The sequence below is a fragment of the Patiria miniata genome, unplaced genomic scaffold (assembly GCF_015706575.1).
Source record: "Patiria miniata isolate m_02_andy unplaced genomic scaffold, ASM1570657v1 HiC_scaffold_21, whole genome shotgun sequence".
NCBI classification, from domain to species: domain Eukaryota; kingdom Metazoa; phylum Echinodermata; class Asteroidea; order Valvatida; family Asterinidae; genus Patiria; species Patiria miniata.
Window position 1 is genome coordinate 471,951 of NW_024037060.1, and position 18,406 is coordinate 490,356.

General features: G+C 38.9%; 1 protein-coding gene and 1 pseudogene across 1 annotated transcript; both read right to left on the reverse strand.

Moving 5' to 3' along the window:
- Nucleotides 1-2,633: 2,633 nt before the first annotated feature.
- On the reverse strand, nucleotides 2,634-5,444 carry LOC119729580. The gene is made up of 2 exons (XM_038202194.1): nucleotides 4,999-5,444; nucleotides 2,634-4,625 (listed from the first exon to the last, which is right to left on the reverse strand). Exon 2 carries the CDS (start codon nucleotides 4,583-4,585, stop codon nucleotides 3,605-3,607), a length of 981 nt encoding a protein of 326 aa, XP_038058122.1. The 5' UTR covers nucleotides 4,586-4,625; nucleotides 4,999-5,444; the 3' UTR covers nucleotides 2,634-3,604.
- Nucleotides 5,445-12,695: 7,251 nt separating this feature from the next.
- Nucleotides 12,696-15,435, reverse strand: LOC119729817 (annotated as a pseudogene).
- Nucleotides 15,436-18,406: the final 2,971 nt, after the last annotated feature.

Consider the following 18,406-nt stretch of genomic DNA (forward strand, 5'->3'; position numbering starts at 1 on the left):
GAAGTTATATCAAAAGCTTCATTTTGAGTTCCCAACTTTTGGGGAATTTGAAAAAAAAATATTTTCACCACTTTTTGGTTTGCAAGTATTGTCAAAGAAGAGCATATTTGTGTATTTGTGAGGGATTGGGCCCTGAAGTAATATAAAAAGCTTCATTTTGAGTTCCCAACTTTCAGGGGAATTTCACAGAATGATTGTCGAAGAAAATGAGTACATGTACCCACCTTTCTCTCCAAGAATGACAAAGTGGTTTTGTTGCTGACGTCTTTTATTAAGAACACGCCCAATGTAATGTCATGTATGGTGTGATTTTTTGTTTTTTACTGCACATAGGCCTACTTAGCTGGGATTGCAATTGATGCTAGAAACCCACGCCAGTGTTGGAGCAAAGGCTTTGACCCTCAAGGCCAAGGCTTTGACCCTCAAGGCCAAGGCTTTGAGCCTCGAGGCCAAGGCCAAGGCTTAACCCTCAAGGCCAAGGCCCTGTTTTATGAAATGACCACTGATATAGAACTAATTATAGTCACATAAGTGACACATCATCACGCAAGGGCGGATCCGGAACACAATTTGGGGGGGGGGGGCAAAAGAAATTTTGGTCCCCCCCAAAAAAGTGGGTCAAAAAATTACGGCTTGGGCTTCGGGGCCCGCTTAAGGGCCCCGAAAAAGTTTTGGATTCGAGATGCTCTGAGGTGCGATTTGAGGCAATTTCTGACCATTTTAACCAATGTTTTTTGAGGAAAAGATGGTGGTGTACTCATTGCCTGCCTTTATTACGACGTCACATAAAAAAAAAATGGTTTCGGGTTTTTTTTTTGGGGGGGGGGGGCATGGCCCCTTTTGGCCCCCTTGGATCCGCCCTTATCATCACGAATTGCTCGTTACGAAGAACAACATTTCTTTAATTGCAATCAACATGCTCGCATACCAGTAGGCCTACACCGTTTTATGACTGCACTGTATCTATTAAAGTATAAGTTCAGGTCTTCAATACGGTTTAACTAAACAAAATAATGATTTACTTCTATATTGACACACAATTCTCCCCCAAGTGTTACAAAAGGGGGATCCACGAAACTGATTTGGGAAATTTTTATTTGCTGGCCCAACATGGTCAGAAATATCAGCATTATCTAAAACAGATACATGCAAATCTCTAGCACTTATCAGGGAGACATATACAACCAATCAGATCTATTCCATAGTTATATGCAATTAAAGTGATCATCTCCTTAGCCCCACAAGTGTACGGAATATTTTTGCAGCAAATGTACTACAATGGTAACAAAAAGTGATGCTACAAAAGTGGAAGTGTGCCCAACACACAAATCTATAGGGTGCTTCCCTCCTCCATGGTAATACAATTAAAATGGTAACAGCAAAATTTCGAACAGATTTATCTGGAAAATGCAAAAATCTATGGGCCTTGAAGAGCCTTGACTCAAAATTGCAAGGCCCTTAACCCTCAAGGCCAAGGCCAAGGCTTTTGTCCTCAAGCCTCGAGGCCAAGGCCAAGGCCCTAAAATCCAGCCTTAAGGCCAAGGCCCAGCATCAAGGCACTACATCACTGACCCACGCCATGCATTTTATAGTGTCAAAACAAACACTTGTAATTTTATAGTCCCACGCAGTGTTTATGGCTAGATTCTGATTTTTGAGATTTGTGAAATTGTTCAGTGCAATGTAACAGTGAAGCAAATATTTAGAGGGCGAAGGAACACTATAAAAAGATGGCCCATTTTGCACCGCAGTTCGACCTTCTAACCCAAAGTGCAGAAAGTTGCAGCATTCAACCTGAAGTAGAACCGTAGCCTTGACGTCAACAATACTGCCCTAACTCTTGCATTATTTACAGGGGTCATACTATGCAACATGTAAATTATATTAGTTCTGTAAATGACTCAACCCATTCAGTTGCTTTGATGATTACACTTCATGCGCAACAGTGTGTTCCTGTATTTACAATAAAACAGTATCTGCTATTGCTCATATTTAGTCTAGTGTACATCAAATGCTTAGAACTAAGGAGAAGTGTGATTTTCAGTGATCACACGACCCCCCCCCCCCATCCCAGCCCCCCCCCCCCCGTCTCTTCCTAAAAAAGGTTGTGCATCTTGGACCACAGAGAGTTGTCAGTGGTCAGTACTTTCCTAAGTGATCTCATTGGGGGCGGGACTTTCAGGATTGATTATTTGCGAATTCATTGACACATTTCTCAGAGCTGTGCCTTTCAGTGTAATATTGTATCTATATCCATACTAACCTTTGCAAAATTTGCTCTAGTAACTGGTCTACATTAATTTAGGTGAAATCGTGTGATGTGAATGATGGGCTACAATGCTTAGCTGATAGAATGTTTACCCTTGCATTGTTTTTTGTTTGAGCGAGGCTTTCATTTTTTAATTCAATGTATTAAATGGCTATGCTCACGCGGTTTTGAGACATCATCTTTCATTGAAAAAAAATCTTTTTCATTTTTGTCGACGCGCATGGCTACGGCGACGCGCGCGCATACCAGAAACCGGAGACTTTTTTTTTCTTGGCCCATTGGCTTAAACGTGAAAAACAAATTATGCTTGAATTTTCTCTGCCTCTATAAGGTGGTGAGCCAGTAATGACAACTCAGAAAGCACTGGTATCTAGAAAAACTTTAATTGACTGGATAAAACAGAAGATGTTATTTTGAACGGAGAGGCATGTTTTGAGATGCTGTTTAAAAAAAAAAATCAGGATATGTTCTTATGATTATTTGGCAAAGTCTTTCACAGGCCAAAGGCAGCAATATTGAGACACTACAATACAGTACAATACAAACTTTGTTAACCCAACAAAGGGGAAATTCAATTGGCCATTGTACAACCACATGCAAACTAAATGTAAAAAAAAAAAACATAGTAGAAAAAGAGGTGAAAAGGAAAATCAGAAATGGCAAAATTAGTTAAAAGCCTCCGTTATTTTATGATAGTTATTTTAAAGTGAATAAATAAATTGATAAAGGAGTGAATTGATAAGTGCTACCAACACCACTACTGACATAACATTAAAAGAAATATTATTTAACATTTGCATTGTTACAAAATACTAGTTTTTATTTATATATACATAAGTTGGGATTTCCTTGTGCAATCACAAACTAATCGAGTTTGCTCACTCGATTATAACTATGAAAGCCTTAGTCCCGACTGTGCATTTATGTGCACAATGAATGGGACTGATGTTCCCCTTAATACAAAATTCTGATATAACAAACAATTTGGCGAGGTCCGAACGAGTTTGTATTAACGAGACTCGACTGTAAATGTTGAGAGCATACGGTTTTCCTGCAGCGCCATGACATTTTTAAATATTGTGGTTTTTATTGGTGCTTCTGAGTAATTAGAAGAAAATATCATCAGCTAGGATTCGGCTGGAAATACTAAAGGTAATGGACACCATTAGCAAACATTCCAATTCTTAATACATGTATATTCCATTTCTCATTCATTGCATTATCATATATGATGACAGTAAATCCATTGTGCACATTATGGTATATGCGTTTAAAAAATTCTGATGCACAGTTTATTATTGCGGCCCCCGATTTGAAATGCCCATGATCAACTATCTAGGAATTTTCATGTATAATAGCTTTCAGTTCTTTTGCTGCAGAAGTGTCGGTACGAATTCTCTGCCCTAGCCATTCCTCCCTCACTTCAATATCTAATGCAGCCAGCACTACTTTCAACCAAACATAACCCTGTCTATGATCCCCAGGCTTCTCCATCGACAAAGCTCTCAAGCAGTCTCTCTCTGAGGGGCTGAGAATTTCAGCATCTACCTCCGTAGTTTGAAGAAGCTGTGCCGGCGTTGTTTGCCAGCCATCTTTCTTCTGATGTTTCCGAATCATGGCTAATACAGTTGGCCATTGATCCTCCCCGTGATGCTTTAAAATCTCTCTTAGTTTTTGTTCCATTTCCCAATTTTCAAGGAGGATCGCTTTCAAATCCTCTTCCCATTTTTCCCTTTCGTCATCCAGGGCTATCACAGAGGTCTGCAAAGATTTGGCTGTCCAGTAATCTGCCCCGTGACATTTGAGAATCTCCTGCAATACCTCTTCCTGTCCAGATGCCGAGTGTTCGTCCAAGATTTGATGTAATATCGTCTTCCAGTACGTCTTTCCATGACTCTCCAGTATCCGTTGTATTACAGTTATCCACTCATTCCAATGTATTGTTTCCAGAGTGGTGTTTGATCCAGACATTAATGTCCTTAATCCATCTCTGTTGGCTTGGTATTGTGCATAATACACAAAAGCAAATTTAATCCACACTGGCACCTCTGGGTTTTCTTTCAAAACCTTTGCTATATTCTCGGCACAGTCACTACAGGGAGAGTAATTAATGTACATGACTATCTCTTTGTTTGCGTCAAGCAGTTTCTTAATCGAGGGCAAAGCATTCATCTCTGCATGCTGAGATTGGCTGATGTTGTAGTGCACTTCTTCATTCACAAGAAGAACAGTTCTGTTTGGCCATTGATCGCCATATGTGCATGACCATATAAATGTTTCAATGTCCTTTTGTATATTACTGATCATGTCGTCCATCCTGATTTAGTTCCTCGTGCTGGTCAGGCTGCCTGCATTTCTAATTTTAACACAAGAGGAAAAATACACAGTCTATAGTCTGGAACAAAAGTAACGTATTCATAATGCTGTAAAATGTACATACATGAACATATGTAATTTATAATAACATCTTGAGTATGAACAAATGTCCGTAGCTCAAATCCTGCATTGACTGTGGTGTTCCTGTGTAATAGTCACTCAGTTGCTGTCCAGCCAGCATCCTGAGTTTTCTTTTTAATAACAATAATAATAACAATTTATCTATTATTATTATTATAATTATTATTATGACTCGCCTTGTATAGGCCCCTGACATAAAACATAATTTTCTCTCGGTATCTGAATTTAATCAGCCTCACAATAATCAGGAGGAACGTTGAAAATATGCTTACCTTCCTCTGCAACGAGAAGATCGAGAAACGCCTGTCCAAAACAGTGTTCCAACACCCGATGTTCAAGAAACATTTAGGCTGCGCCCTGTTACATTTGCTGACAGTTAATCACTCTCCATAATACACAGTGCCAAGTGCATGTGTGTGTGCGTGCGACTAAAATGCTAATGTGCAAGTACATTGTGTCTGTCTGTTTCCCATATGCAAATTTATATTTCAACGACAGCAGATAGTCCTTGCTTCAATCTGTTTATCATAAAGTGAATACCACATGCTCCGAATGCTGTAATTGAACGTGACTAGATTTTTAAGGCTTTATGAGTTTGCTTATATACATGGTACACTGTATAGCTTCGGATATGAATTTGGACAGGATGCTCAAATTCAGCCCAGTATGTTTTGGATGATTATTAACGTGACGAGTTATATTGTCTCTTCTGCCCCCCACCCACCTAAAAAAAAAAAAAAATCCCAAAATAAATCACGATTATTTGTAAATTGTGTTATTTGTTAACAGTGTTTGCATATCCTTTTTCTAAATAAATGAAAGAGTTACCTGAAGTATACAGGGTCAGTCAAAAAGGAAGTGACCCTATTTGGCTTGCTCCATCTCACACGAAATTGGGATGAAGTACAACAGGGGCGGATCCAGGAATTTTTGCGGGGGGGGGGGGTTCATCAGCAAAAATTCTGAAATGCAGACAGGGTGTTTTCTTTGGACACTTGGCCTCCGTAAAATCAAAAATGGGGGGGGGAGGGGCGCTGTTCAAATTCGACGATTATTCACACTAGATTACAAAATGGTGTATATGTATTTTTTCAATGGGGAGCGCTGATAAAATCCTACAATCAGGCACACTATATTAACAACAAGTGTACAAATGCACCCTTCTCACGACTATGTATTTAGGGGGAGACCGTTCGCATGTACGTCACATTCTTAAATTTGCTAGTGCATTTTTTTATGGAATTGTTTTTTGGGGGCTAGACAAATTTGTTTTAGCCCCCCCCCCCCGTAGAACTGCCACTGCAAAAGGGATTTATTCACATGGTGCTACCGCAAACTTATCTTGTCTTAGGAAATTTGTTTCTCAAAAAGAATGCAATGCTATTGTCCCAGCTCACGAGTCTACTATAGGCAGTGTTTTCTTACAATTCATTGCTGAGTTTTGAGATCTGAGCCTACAACATAATTGTGTGTGCAGTATGAAAGTAAAACAACTGTAGAAAGGGGAAGGGACACGTTTTGTCTGAGTGCTGCCTCGACATTCCACCCAAAAGGGAAGTGAAACCGGAGCATCAAAAATACTTCCTGAGTCCCGGATTATTACAATTAGGGTCATACAATCATGTAAACAATAGTTCTGGATTTGACTGAACCCATTCAGTTGCTCTTACAACAGTTTTCCTACATTTACAAAGGAAACACTGCATATTGCTCATATATTCAGTCTGCCCTTTATAAAAAGGAACAACTCGTACTTTGCAACTGCATGCATGCATAAACAACACTGTTATGTTTTCAGTGCTCAATTATTAAATCACGGATTTGCAGAACATGTACATGTATAAAAGTTTCTGTTAAAATAAAGCAGAACGATTGAGTCTTATATCAGAGGAAAAGATTATATAAGAGGAATTTAAATGTTCTTTGAAATATTTCTGATAGGCTCTTATTTGTCCCATTCTTGTCTCGTTTGACCACAGAGTATAATACCCACTCTAAAGGAATGTAGCCTAATAAGTTTGCCCTTGATTGTCTATGTCAAATGCTTGGAACTTGGAAGAGTGTGATTTTCAGTGATCAAGCAACCCGCCTCGATTTGCCCCCCCCCCCCAAAAAAAAAATTGTCATTTTTGTCCATTGTGACTTGCAGTTGGTCAGTACATTCCATGTGATATCATTGGGGGTTGGTGTTTTGTGACTTCACACATTTCTCAAAGCCATGCTTCTCAGTATACATTGTGTCTGTCCATATTGGTCTTTATTTACTACATTTACTGTAATAAATTACTTGAGCCCACAAAATGGCAAGCAGACGTGCCAAAACAATTGCATCAATTTCCAGCATGAATGGTGGGCTACAATGTAGCCCAATGTTGACGGTCATGTTTGTTTATTAATTATACATTACGGCTTTTGGGGTTTTGAGAGGCTTTCTCTTTTTATTGAAATTTGTTGAATGGCTATGCTTACACTGTATTGACTATTTGGGGCAAGTTCGCGCAAGGACTATAGTTAACCATTGTCGACTAACGCTTGCCCGAACTCTGTCTAGTCGACGATGGTTGACTACGCTAGTCGACTATTTGGAACCAACCTACTGGGGTTGGTTGCTTCGCTGGTAACCATAGCCGCGCTCGTTCATAACGTACAGCAGGGAGCCAGGATCCAGACGTTTTGCAATGACATTTTGACCAGCGTTCGACTAGAGACGTTTGCACTTTGCTATTAGTGCGCAGGCGTAAGGTACGTCACAAATCAACCACTAGTCGACTAATGGTCCTTGCCCGAACTTGGCCTTGGATGAATGACCTTAGAAATTATACCGCATTGCAGATTGCTCATCGGCGAATCAAAAATGGGAAATCCCAAGCTTTTGCAATCCATTGTGTTTTTGCACTTTACAGGATATTGTCCAGGGCAGCTGTTGTTTTTGTCAATAGTGAAGGCCAAGCCTTTGTCGTATAATTACACACTGTCTTAAACTTAAAAAAATAAGTACATGTACTTGGAAAAATGCCTTATCCAGTATGCTGAGGATACAGAATTTCTGCCAGTATGTCTAGGGGACCAGCTGACCTAGTCGGAGGACTTTATATACAGAACAGTGTGGTATAGCTAGAAAACTATTCACTGCACCGGGACCTGAGGACAATTAAGATATTAGTGTGAACGAAGAGGCCTATTTTGAGATATGCTTAAAGAATGGGGTGAAATACTGAGAGGGTGGAGAAACACATCCTGTAAAAAGATGGCCTGAAGTTCGACCTTCCACCCCAAAATACAGAAAGTTGCAGCATGCATCCGGAAATGGAACCGGAGTCTTGACATTAACAATACTTCCCCGACTCTTGCATTATTTACAGGGGGCATGAAATGGAACATGTAAATATTAGTTCTGTATTTGATTCTATAGCCATTCAGTTGCTTTTATGCTCAAACGGTATACTTCACACAACAACCTTTTTGCGTTTACAATGAAAACTGCGTGCTACGGCTCATATTTAGTCTAGTCTATTCGTGTAATGCTAAGGAGCGTGATTTGCCGTGATCAAGCAACCCCCCCTACCTCCATCCCAGCCCCTCCCCCCCCCCTCCATAAAAGTGGTGCATCTTGGTCCATATAAGAGCTGTCATTGGTCAGTAATTTCCAAGTGATGTCATTGGGGGCGGGACTTTCAGGATTGGTGAAGATTTACTCTAACTTGTCTGCATTAATAGGTGAAATACAGTGTGAATGACGGGCTACAAATACTTAGCTGATAGACATGTTCACCCTTACGTTTTTTTTGAGTGAGGCTTTCCTTTTCATTATTGTTATTTGCTGAATATCTATGATCACACTGTATTTGCTTTTTGGATGCATGACCTTAGCAATTATACCGCTTTGCAGATTGCTCAAACAAAAACAAATGGCGGATTTTGAGGTATTTTTGGAACTTCCCAACAACCAAAATGTATTCAATAGTACTGCAAAAGGAAGAAGAATACAAAAGCTAAAACGCGCCGTTTTGATGTAGGGTTAACGGGCGTAAGTATATATAAGATGTGCATCTGTATCATGAACAGCGCCCGCTAGTTTCATGTGGTGTCCAGCACCCCCCCCCCCCTCCGCTTTTCTAATTTCCACGGCGGGCAATTTTTGTTTATTCGAGTCATCCCCCATCCCCCAGTCCCCGGCACAGATTTACGCCACTACTTTGTATAGTATTACGCACTGGCTTTAATTTGAAAAAAAAAAGTGCTTGGAAAAATGTTTCATCTAGCATGCTGAGGAAATACGTAATTACTGTGCTTTAGTCTCTGCCTAAAACTGACAAAGGTGACCCAGGCCTTATACAAAGGACTGGTAGCTATAGAAACTATTCATTGCACCGGGACATCAGGAAACTTAAGACATAAGTGTGAACGAAGAGGCATATTTTGAAATATCTATGATGTTTAAAACAATCGGGTACTATAAAAAGATAATTGAATATTCTGTATTTGACTCGACCCATTCAGCTGCTTTTATGATTACAATTCATGGCTTCATGCACAACAGTGTTTCCTGTATCTACAATAAAAACTGTATGCTATTGCTAGTCATATTTAGTCTAGTCTACGTCAAATGCTTAGAACCAAGAAGGAGCGTGATTTTCAGTGATCAAGGCCCCCCCCCCCCCATCCCCTCCTTAAAAAGGTTGTGCATCTTGGCCCACAGAGAGTTGTCAATGGTCAGTACTTTCCCAAGTGATGTCATTGGCGGCGGGAGTTTCAGGATTGATTATTTGCGAATTCATTGACACATTTCTCAGAGCTGTGCCTTTCAGTATAAAGTTGTGTCTATCCATACTAATATTTGCTAAAATTACTCTAATAAGTTGTCTACATTTAGGTTAACTAGGTGGGATACAATGCTTAACTGATAGTAATGTTTACCCTTACATTTGTTTTTGTCAGTGAGTGAGGCTTTCATTTTTACTGAGAATGTTTTGAATGGCTATGCTGACGCTCTAATTGCTAATTGGGTGACCTTAGAAATATTGCCTACTTGCAGATTGCTCATCGATGAATGGAAGGGGGAAATCCCAAGCATATGCAACACATGGTACATTTTTGCCGGTGTGAATGGACAGTTTGTACTTTTCTAGTCACGGATTGAAATAACAGAAACTGCCCTCAGTGAGAGCGTGCAGTGCAAGAGGTCTATCTGGTAAGTCACCAACCTTTAGTATCCTGTCTATTAAAGACCATCAAAGGTGTCTGAGTAACAGTCCTCACATTGTAAGGAATTTGAATTTGCCATTCAAGGGTGGATCTAGAACCACATTTTGGGGGCTTTAAATTCGAGAAATACCCAATTTGGAAATGTTCGGGCCCTATGGTTAGATTAGACTGGTATTCGACCCACAATGGTTAGGTTAGACTGGTTTTCCCGTCCAGAATCAATGACGTAAGGACTGGGAACCAGGCTTATTGCATAAAAGATCTGTTTGTGCTCGAAAGCAACTCAAAATAAAAGCCTCTTTGAGAGAGTTGAAAACACCAAATGGAATGAGAAAAAAAAATTGCAAAACTTTAACATACGAGTTGAACTTTCCTTTGGGGAAAAAAAGTGTTGTTTTGGGTGAAGAGCACTGACAGTGCATCTTGAAATCTATGTCGTGGTTCCAGTACAAACTGGATTCTTAAGATGCATTTTTCTAAACCAGTGAGTTCGGAATTCACCTACAACAGAAGTTTGATAAAATTTGCTTATCTCTGTTAAGCAAATTTGTAATCATTTACACATCATTTTGGCGGTCAATAGCATGATTTATTTATTTTATTGATTATAAGTATGAACATATTAATACATCTACACTAAGACTACGAAGCATCAGTTCATCACAACATGCTGTTATATACATACATTTTATACTATTAGACAAATTTAGTTGTGTATAAGAACATTCCATTCCTGTAAATTTATGCTTAGGGAGACACATCATCAAAACATACAACATGTACCTTGGGGAGAACAGGTGAGATTAGGGAGACATTTGAATGTCTCTGCGATGTTTTGAGGCAAAGTTTTAGTATTGCAAATACAATGTAGGCTAAGACTTTCATTTCTAGTTATGTGCCGATTAAAAACATTTGAAATGAAGCATCTCTTTCTTTACATGTACATTTGACATTGTAATAACTAAAAATCAGATAAAAGTTTTAAAGCTGTGTATATGAAAACTAAATACTCTACAAGATTAATACAGGTTTATAGCCCAGTTTGTGTGAGGGGTGGGTTTTTTTCACTTAAAAATTTGTTCTTTTTCCTGCTGAATATTTTGCACACTTGCAATGAAATGCAATGAAGTAAGTAAACTGTTTAAACCCATGAAATATATGAACGTTGTAAAAGTTTTTAAATGGACAGCTAAAATTGACCCATGTTTAATTTGGAGTGGGTTGAGTCCCGCCCCCCCCCCCCCCCCCCCCCCCCCCACCCACCAACGGCTGGCTACAGCCCAGGACGATGTTAATCCATTATAAGTAAAGTTTAACCTGTCATTCTTAAACTAAAAAAAAAAAAACAGCCTTGCTAAAACATCATGTTAAACAAATTTCAGTAGCTTAACGGTTATAACAAATAAGCAATTTACATGCAGTTATTAATTACATAGAATGAAAGTAAAATGCACAAAAATACTCAGTTGCTTTTGCAACCAAACAAACTTCTAACCCACCACAATGTAATAACTTGTCCAATTACAATTACTGATGACGTCATCCTAATGTGCATGGCATATCTGGAACCTTGTGCTCTGTTTACACATGTGAATTACCTACGTTGTTTATTTGGAATAATAATGTACCGGTACATTGTTATTTGATCAAACTGCCATATCAATATATTCTGAACAAGAAATAATTATATTCATGAATATTCACGTCTCAAATTTAAAAACGAAATAAGCTTCAAAGTACAACTTTAAACATGGATAATATTCCAATAGGATATACAAATGAAAAAGAAATTTAATCCATCTAAACTATTTCTGTTAATCAATCTTTAGGAATAATCACACATTTAAAATGGAGAATTTCACAGTGTTTCACATTTTCAGGTTTCTTAATTATATGCAACATACAGTAATTTTCATTGCAACAATATATAAAACTAAAATTTACCGCAATTACTCTGCAAATTTTTTTTGTTTCTTTTTGCTGATTTATAATCATTATTTCGTCGCATGCAATTTCGTGATTTCGTCACAAGCAATTTACACGCCAAATTTTAAATCCAAGCAACTACGTTAAGGCTACGTCTGTGATGGGCAAACATTTCATCATAAGTTTTGATTGAATGCAGTACCTGCTGCTATATCAGATTCGAACCAGCTGTTCCCGGCAAGCTTGGTGGTTGAGTGGTAAGATGTTCTAGGTTCGAGTCACACTCGAGTAAGATCGTATTTTTTGTCACAAGACCCATCAGACAGCACTCAGTATACAGTGGTTTAGGAATTTGAAGTGGTGAAGGGCAAAACCTATTGTTAAACTACGAATATTTAAATTGTTCTTTTGCAGTACGGTACATGTACATGGAGGTACGTACTCACAAAACAGGTTGGGAAACTTTGAATGTAATTAAATGTACATACATTTAGTTACAGAGTTTAAACTACTGTATGCTATTTGTATTAACGAGCTTTAGTTACACAACAACACTGCAAAAACTGTAGTGTTAATTTAACACCATTCGGTATTTATATAGGACAACACCAGTAAAATTTAACACCAGATGGACCTATATACAGTTGAGTCTCATTATAACAAACTCGTTCAGACCTAGCCAAATTGTTTGTTATATCAGAATTTTGTATTAAGAGGAACATTGGTACCATTCATTGTGCATAATTTATAAATGCACAGTCGGGACCAAGGCTTTATGTTTGTTATAACCAGAAGTTTGTATAAACAGAGTTTGTACTAACGAGAGTCAACTGTAGATACCAACAGTGTAAATTTAACACTGCAGTTTTTTGCAGTGAAAGTGCCTAATTCTTTCAGTCACATTGTGATAGGCTGACAACGGGTGTTCTGTAAGTCAGTCGTCGATTCATATAACGGAAACTTCACTTTGCTTTTATAGGGCCTAACATTGTTATTACAATTTGAGGTGATGAGGCGGCCACTGACGCCGAAAGTCTATGCCGAATTATGACTTGAAGAAGTGAATTGGGGAATCAGCCGTAATAAGTCTGCGTAAATAACATTATGAAACCAGCAATATGTATATGTGTATAGTCCGAGGTTATTAACAAAGAAATCTGTTAATAACATATCGTCTTTCAGACTACTCAATAAGGTGTGTTCCAAACCCCAAATGAGCTGCGAATTCATATAGGCCAGTCTTGCACTGAAGTTGATCTGAGACACTTAAGATCTATTGGTGCTTTGAAGTTTCTTTCATGCAATGATTTATTCAGCTGCTGCAGCAGCCTCATTCCCAACTGCGGCATTAGCCTCACCATCGACTTGCTCATCAATTATGTAGCGAAATTCTTTATCTGCCACAAAGTCTGCAATTATGCGCCTTCGCAATAATTTGCGCATTTCTCCCACATCTGCCTCTCTTGAGGCTCGGAGCACACGCAACAGAAAAGCATAACCCTCACCTGTGGCAGCATTTACTATTGTTGTACAGCTACCTTCACCATGATTGTACAGAAGCTGCATAGCTACATTGTGGAGTTCCCTTCTGCTCTTGCCTTTGAGATAATTCCCCACTTCCTTTCCCCAGTTTTTCATGATCATTGTTCATAATTTGGTTTAGATCATCTGCGTTACTTGTTTGTACCAGTTCACGCACCGGGCTGAACCTCATGTAATCAGAGCGTCTGAGAGCATTGTAAAATCTTCCCAGACAACCTGCTGGGCAAGAATGATATCTTTTGTCATGCTCCACTCTTCTTCATCACCCTGTGCCCATGCCCCAAGTCCTTGATCCTCGAGGATACGGTTCATGATTTCCTTCCAATCCTCCTCTCCGATTGCCACCAAGTGATTCTCTCATGAGCTTTTAACAGTCTCAACCCTTCCCTTATTTCTGCAGGATCCCTTCTCTCCTGGTAGTACACGTGAGCAAATTTAATATCAAATTTCAGCTCAGTATAGACTTCCAAAAACTGTATTATTGAGTTGGAACATTCATTACAGGGTGAGTAACTTAGGTACATGCGTATGGTTGAACTTGGATCCGTCATGTTTTCTCTTAACTGTTCCAAAAATACTTCCTCTACATGTCTACCTGTCTCATTCAGATAAATATTACCATCGGCGATCAAAACTGTCTCTCTTGGCCACCTACAACCTAGGGGGCCGAGTTGATAAAGTCGTCCATGTATCTCCTTGCCTGCTCTGCCATGTCCACTATGCAGCAGTAGTAGTGTCTGAAAAATTGCACATAAAAGAATATGGAAAATGAATGATATGCAACTTAGAATAATTTTTGTCAGTGTTTTCATTCCAAAATTTTTTTAATTGAACATTGTGTAACTAACATTTTGAGAATATAATACTGAGCACTAAAAAATAAATACACCAGAAATTAGTTTAAAAAAAATCACAATTAAAAATGAGAACTTATAAAACTATATATAACTCACTCTAGCTGTAAGAAGTGTTACTGGTCTGTGGAAGGAGTTGTAACAAGAAGCCCAAGCTCTGTAAGACTTTTAACTGTAGAAAACAAACAAAACATGACTTAAAATAAAGGCAGTAGCTTTAACAAACTAGAATGCTGAAAAGTGCAACCCAGGATTTGTTCACGTTTCTATTTTGATACAAAAGTTGTTTTACTGAAAAATGTCATTCTCCACACCCCTTCAGTGACTTTTGTGTTTTTCCCAATTTTTTGTTTCCTTTGTCCTTTTGAGGGAGGGACGTCAACTCTAGTCAGTGGCGGCGCCAGACTCTAAAAAATCTCAAGCCTCAAGCCACTAGAGCAACTTAGAGGTGTAGTCGTTTGTATGAATGAGAAATGCATCAAACTGCAGAATGGTGTATAATAACAAATGTATAAAGACGTTGGCTGCACACTATCTACGGCTGTATAAATGCATGTGTGGCATGTTTTGTCTTGAGTACCAATGTTTCAATGCTTTCATTGGCCCCAAATTTTATTAATCTTAACAGCGAAAAAATAAGCATAATTAATCTGTGTACATAAAGTGTTGGTGGAAAACGGTTGGGGGGGGGGGGGGGAGGTGGGGGGGGGGGGGGGGGGGGGGAGAACTGGGGGGGGGGGGGGGGAATGCTCCCTGTAGCGCAGCCACTGACTCCAGTGAATTAAGAGTCATTTCGTGTAAATACTTCATATAAGTGTACACGCTCAAAACATCGAATGTTTTATACTTTGTGGGATGAAAGGACTTTGGGAGCAAGTAACCAAAATAGACTTTTTAATCCGATATTTTGCCCGTTGCCATGGTTACGGGCCATTATGTGTTTTGGCCATTTTTCGGCAATTTTGAGGCTGCAAAAAAATCATTTTTTTGCGTTATTTTCAAAGGTCATCAAGCCATACTGCAAAGTAATGTCACAAAAGTAACTATATCACGACAAAGTATCATCCTTACCCTTACAAGAAAAAAATAAAAACAGTTCTGAAAAATCTCCTTTATACTAATTTTAGACCCTATAATACAGCATGTTTTGTACTACTAGCAAAACTGCATTTTTTACCCCATTTTTATCCCTCCAAAATGGCACTTGCCAGGGCACTCAGAATAATTTTCCTTCGGCTATGGTTAGTTCAGACATTGGTCTTTTCATATCTGGTGAGAAAATTTTGGGTTATTGTATAGCCTTTGTGCAGTAGCGCTCCAAAAATGGTAAATTTTACAAAAACCTTAAAAAGTGTATTTTCAGTGTTTTCCTTTGTCTTGGGTAATAAACTTATATAATTGGTATTGTTCATTAATCTAGCACATTTTCACAAACAGAATCAGACTGTTTATCATTTTTAGACCATTGGATGAATAGTAGGTAGTGTACTTTCCCCCAAACCTGGCTTGGCCCCGCCCACTCACCTGTGCCACCGAATTTTGAATGTGTATGTTGCATAACGAAACAAATGTAAATAAATAATATGCAAATGAACACTTTAGAAATAACAGAGTTCCTTTTCACAGCCTCCCCTTCCCCAACCCCGGGGCATTGCTTGGGGTTGAGGGTGGGGTGTGACCACCCACCAATAACCTAGCACTGTCGGTACAATCATTGTCACATGGGCAAAACTCATGCGATTGCAAGCCGCAATGAATAATAATGGCCACATCCATTGTCCTCTGATTGAAGGGCACCATTATTCAAATGATGTCCAGTCCTCCCCTCCCAGCTAGGCCCCGCTCACCAAATTCAGATTTTGATTTCTGCATGTATTTGCCTAAATTAAATTGTAAATACGAGATATCAATTTGAAAGTGAACCTTTTACGATCTACACCAACAGCCATCTCACAGATAGCCCCTTCCCCTGCCACCCCCACTCCCAAAGCTCAAAGATAACCACGCCCTCCCCCAACAAGTCAACAAGTACAATTTTGTTGAGATTACGTACATGCAATGGCCTTGGGGAAGTCTGAATTATGTAAGGTGGCTTTTTTTACAACACGGGGCAGCTTGAAATATCCGACAAGTGAGGAGGAGAAGGGGTGTGTATGTCGCAGGGTGTGGGTGGGGGGGGGGGGGGGGGGAGGGTGATCTGGACACATGCATGTACGCTGTACACATTTGTTTATATTGCAAGCTACTTTGGAATTACAGTAAAAGGTTTGGTGAACAAAATGACGTTTATTTTATTATTTTCAAAACGGAAAAGATCTGTCGATTTAGAGAGCAACTAACTCTTATTTGTTTATATTGAAATACATGTACTTTAAAACAACGATCACTCCATGAAAGCTCCGAGAGAACACAGCATCAATTTGATTGCATGAATTTCACTCTGACTTGACTTGGCTATATACATGTAGTTAGGGTCTGAAGTATTTTTTTAGTGGAAGTGTCCTCCAAATTTGTATTTGCCTAATCAACATGAAGTTTTGTGGCACCAAATACACTTCTGTAGTGTGCTTATTATTACCATGGCAACCGTTGTAAAGACATCGGTGCTCATAAACTAAAGTCAAAAATACTTCCATTTTCAAAGCCTATTACGGTATTAAAGCCTATTAAGTATTATCCTATGACTGAAATTCATGGCTATGTAATTAACAACAATACTTGCTCAGTATGTAACGTGGCCGCCATTGGTGCGAGAAGCGCATGAAATGTTCACCTCTCAATCTGTACCATTTTGTTTGTTTTGAATCAATTACATGAATCAATTGCAGAGCATTAAATAACATCACCACAATTGTGTATATTTACTTTAGTTTTGCCAATTCGGGTTGAAAACCCACACATTTTTGGAATAAAATCAGTAATTATAAGTCCCTATGGCAATGACAATGGATGCATACAATTGCTTGACTGGGATGAATGTTTACACACAAATACCACAATTATGGAAAAATATATAAAAAAACCTCTAGTGGTAACAGCAATAAAACCAAGAATGTCATATTATAGAGTAATGGTCAACCAATATTTTCCTGCCAAATCGGTTGTAGGAAAATCGGTCAAAGTATATGCAAATCAACATGGGATCACAGTGTGTGTACCCCTCCCTTTCAGAAAAAAAACCAAATACCCGCCAGAAAGGGATAAAATCTGTTAGCACTTGTGGTTCGGTGGGGAAGTTGGTTTGTTTTTTTAATTAACACATTAACAAAACATTCCCTGCTTGTATACAAAAAAACCTGTAATTTATAAGCACCAACACATTTAGATTGTATGCCATGTAACAATGGATGCACCACAGAAGTGTGGCCATGTTGACAGTTTGGAAGAGACTCAAAATGTCATGCTGATCTGATTACGAAATTACGATTTTGGAGGGCATAGCAGCACCCATAACGGTACTATATTCGACTCTATATGTGCTTGATCTGACCATATTTACACATTCAATTCAATCAATCAATATAGAGGCCATTTTGAGTTTTCACTAGAGTGATAGTTGTTTTAAAGTACATGTATTTTTAATATAAAAATATGAGTTATTTGCTCTCGTAATCACCATATCACTTCTCTGTAGTGAAAATAATAAAATAAATGCAATTGTGTTAAAAAAAAAATCAGCATCATGTACATGTACCATGTACATGTACCATGTACATGTATCCATCTTACATCCCCCCCCCCCGTGCTTTCCAGATATTCCAAACCACTCCCACGTTGACAAAAAAATAGCGAAACCTACATAGTGTGTGTAAATATGTGGACTTTCCGCAAGGCAATATGTAACCTTAACAATAATACATATTCTGTATAATTCTTTGGGAGGGGAGGGGTAGTTGCTCATAATGAGCACTGGAGTAGGAAGAGGGATGGCAGGGGGTAGGCTGTGAGACGGGTACGCCTGTTGGTGTCGATTATGAAAGCTTCACTTGCAAATTGACATCTATTTACAATATTAATTTAGGCAAATACATGCAGAAATCAAAATCTGAATTTGGTGGCAAGGGAGGGGCGGGGCCTAGCTGGGAGGGGAGGACTGGACATCATTGGAATGATGGTGAACTTCAATCAGAGGACAATTGATATGGCAATTATT

Coding starts and splice junctions, on each gene's coding strand:
- LOC119729580 (XM_038202194.1), bottom strand. CDS start 4,585: ATGGACGACATGATCAGTAATATACAAAAGGACATTGAAACATTTATA.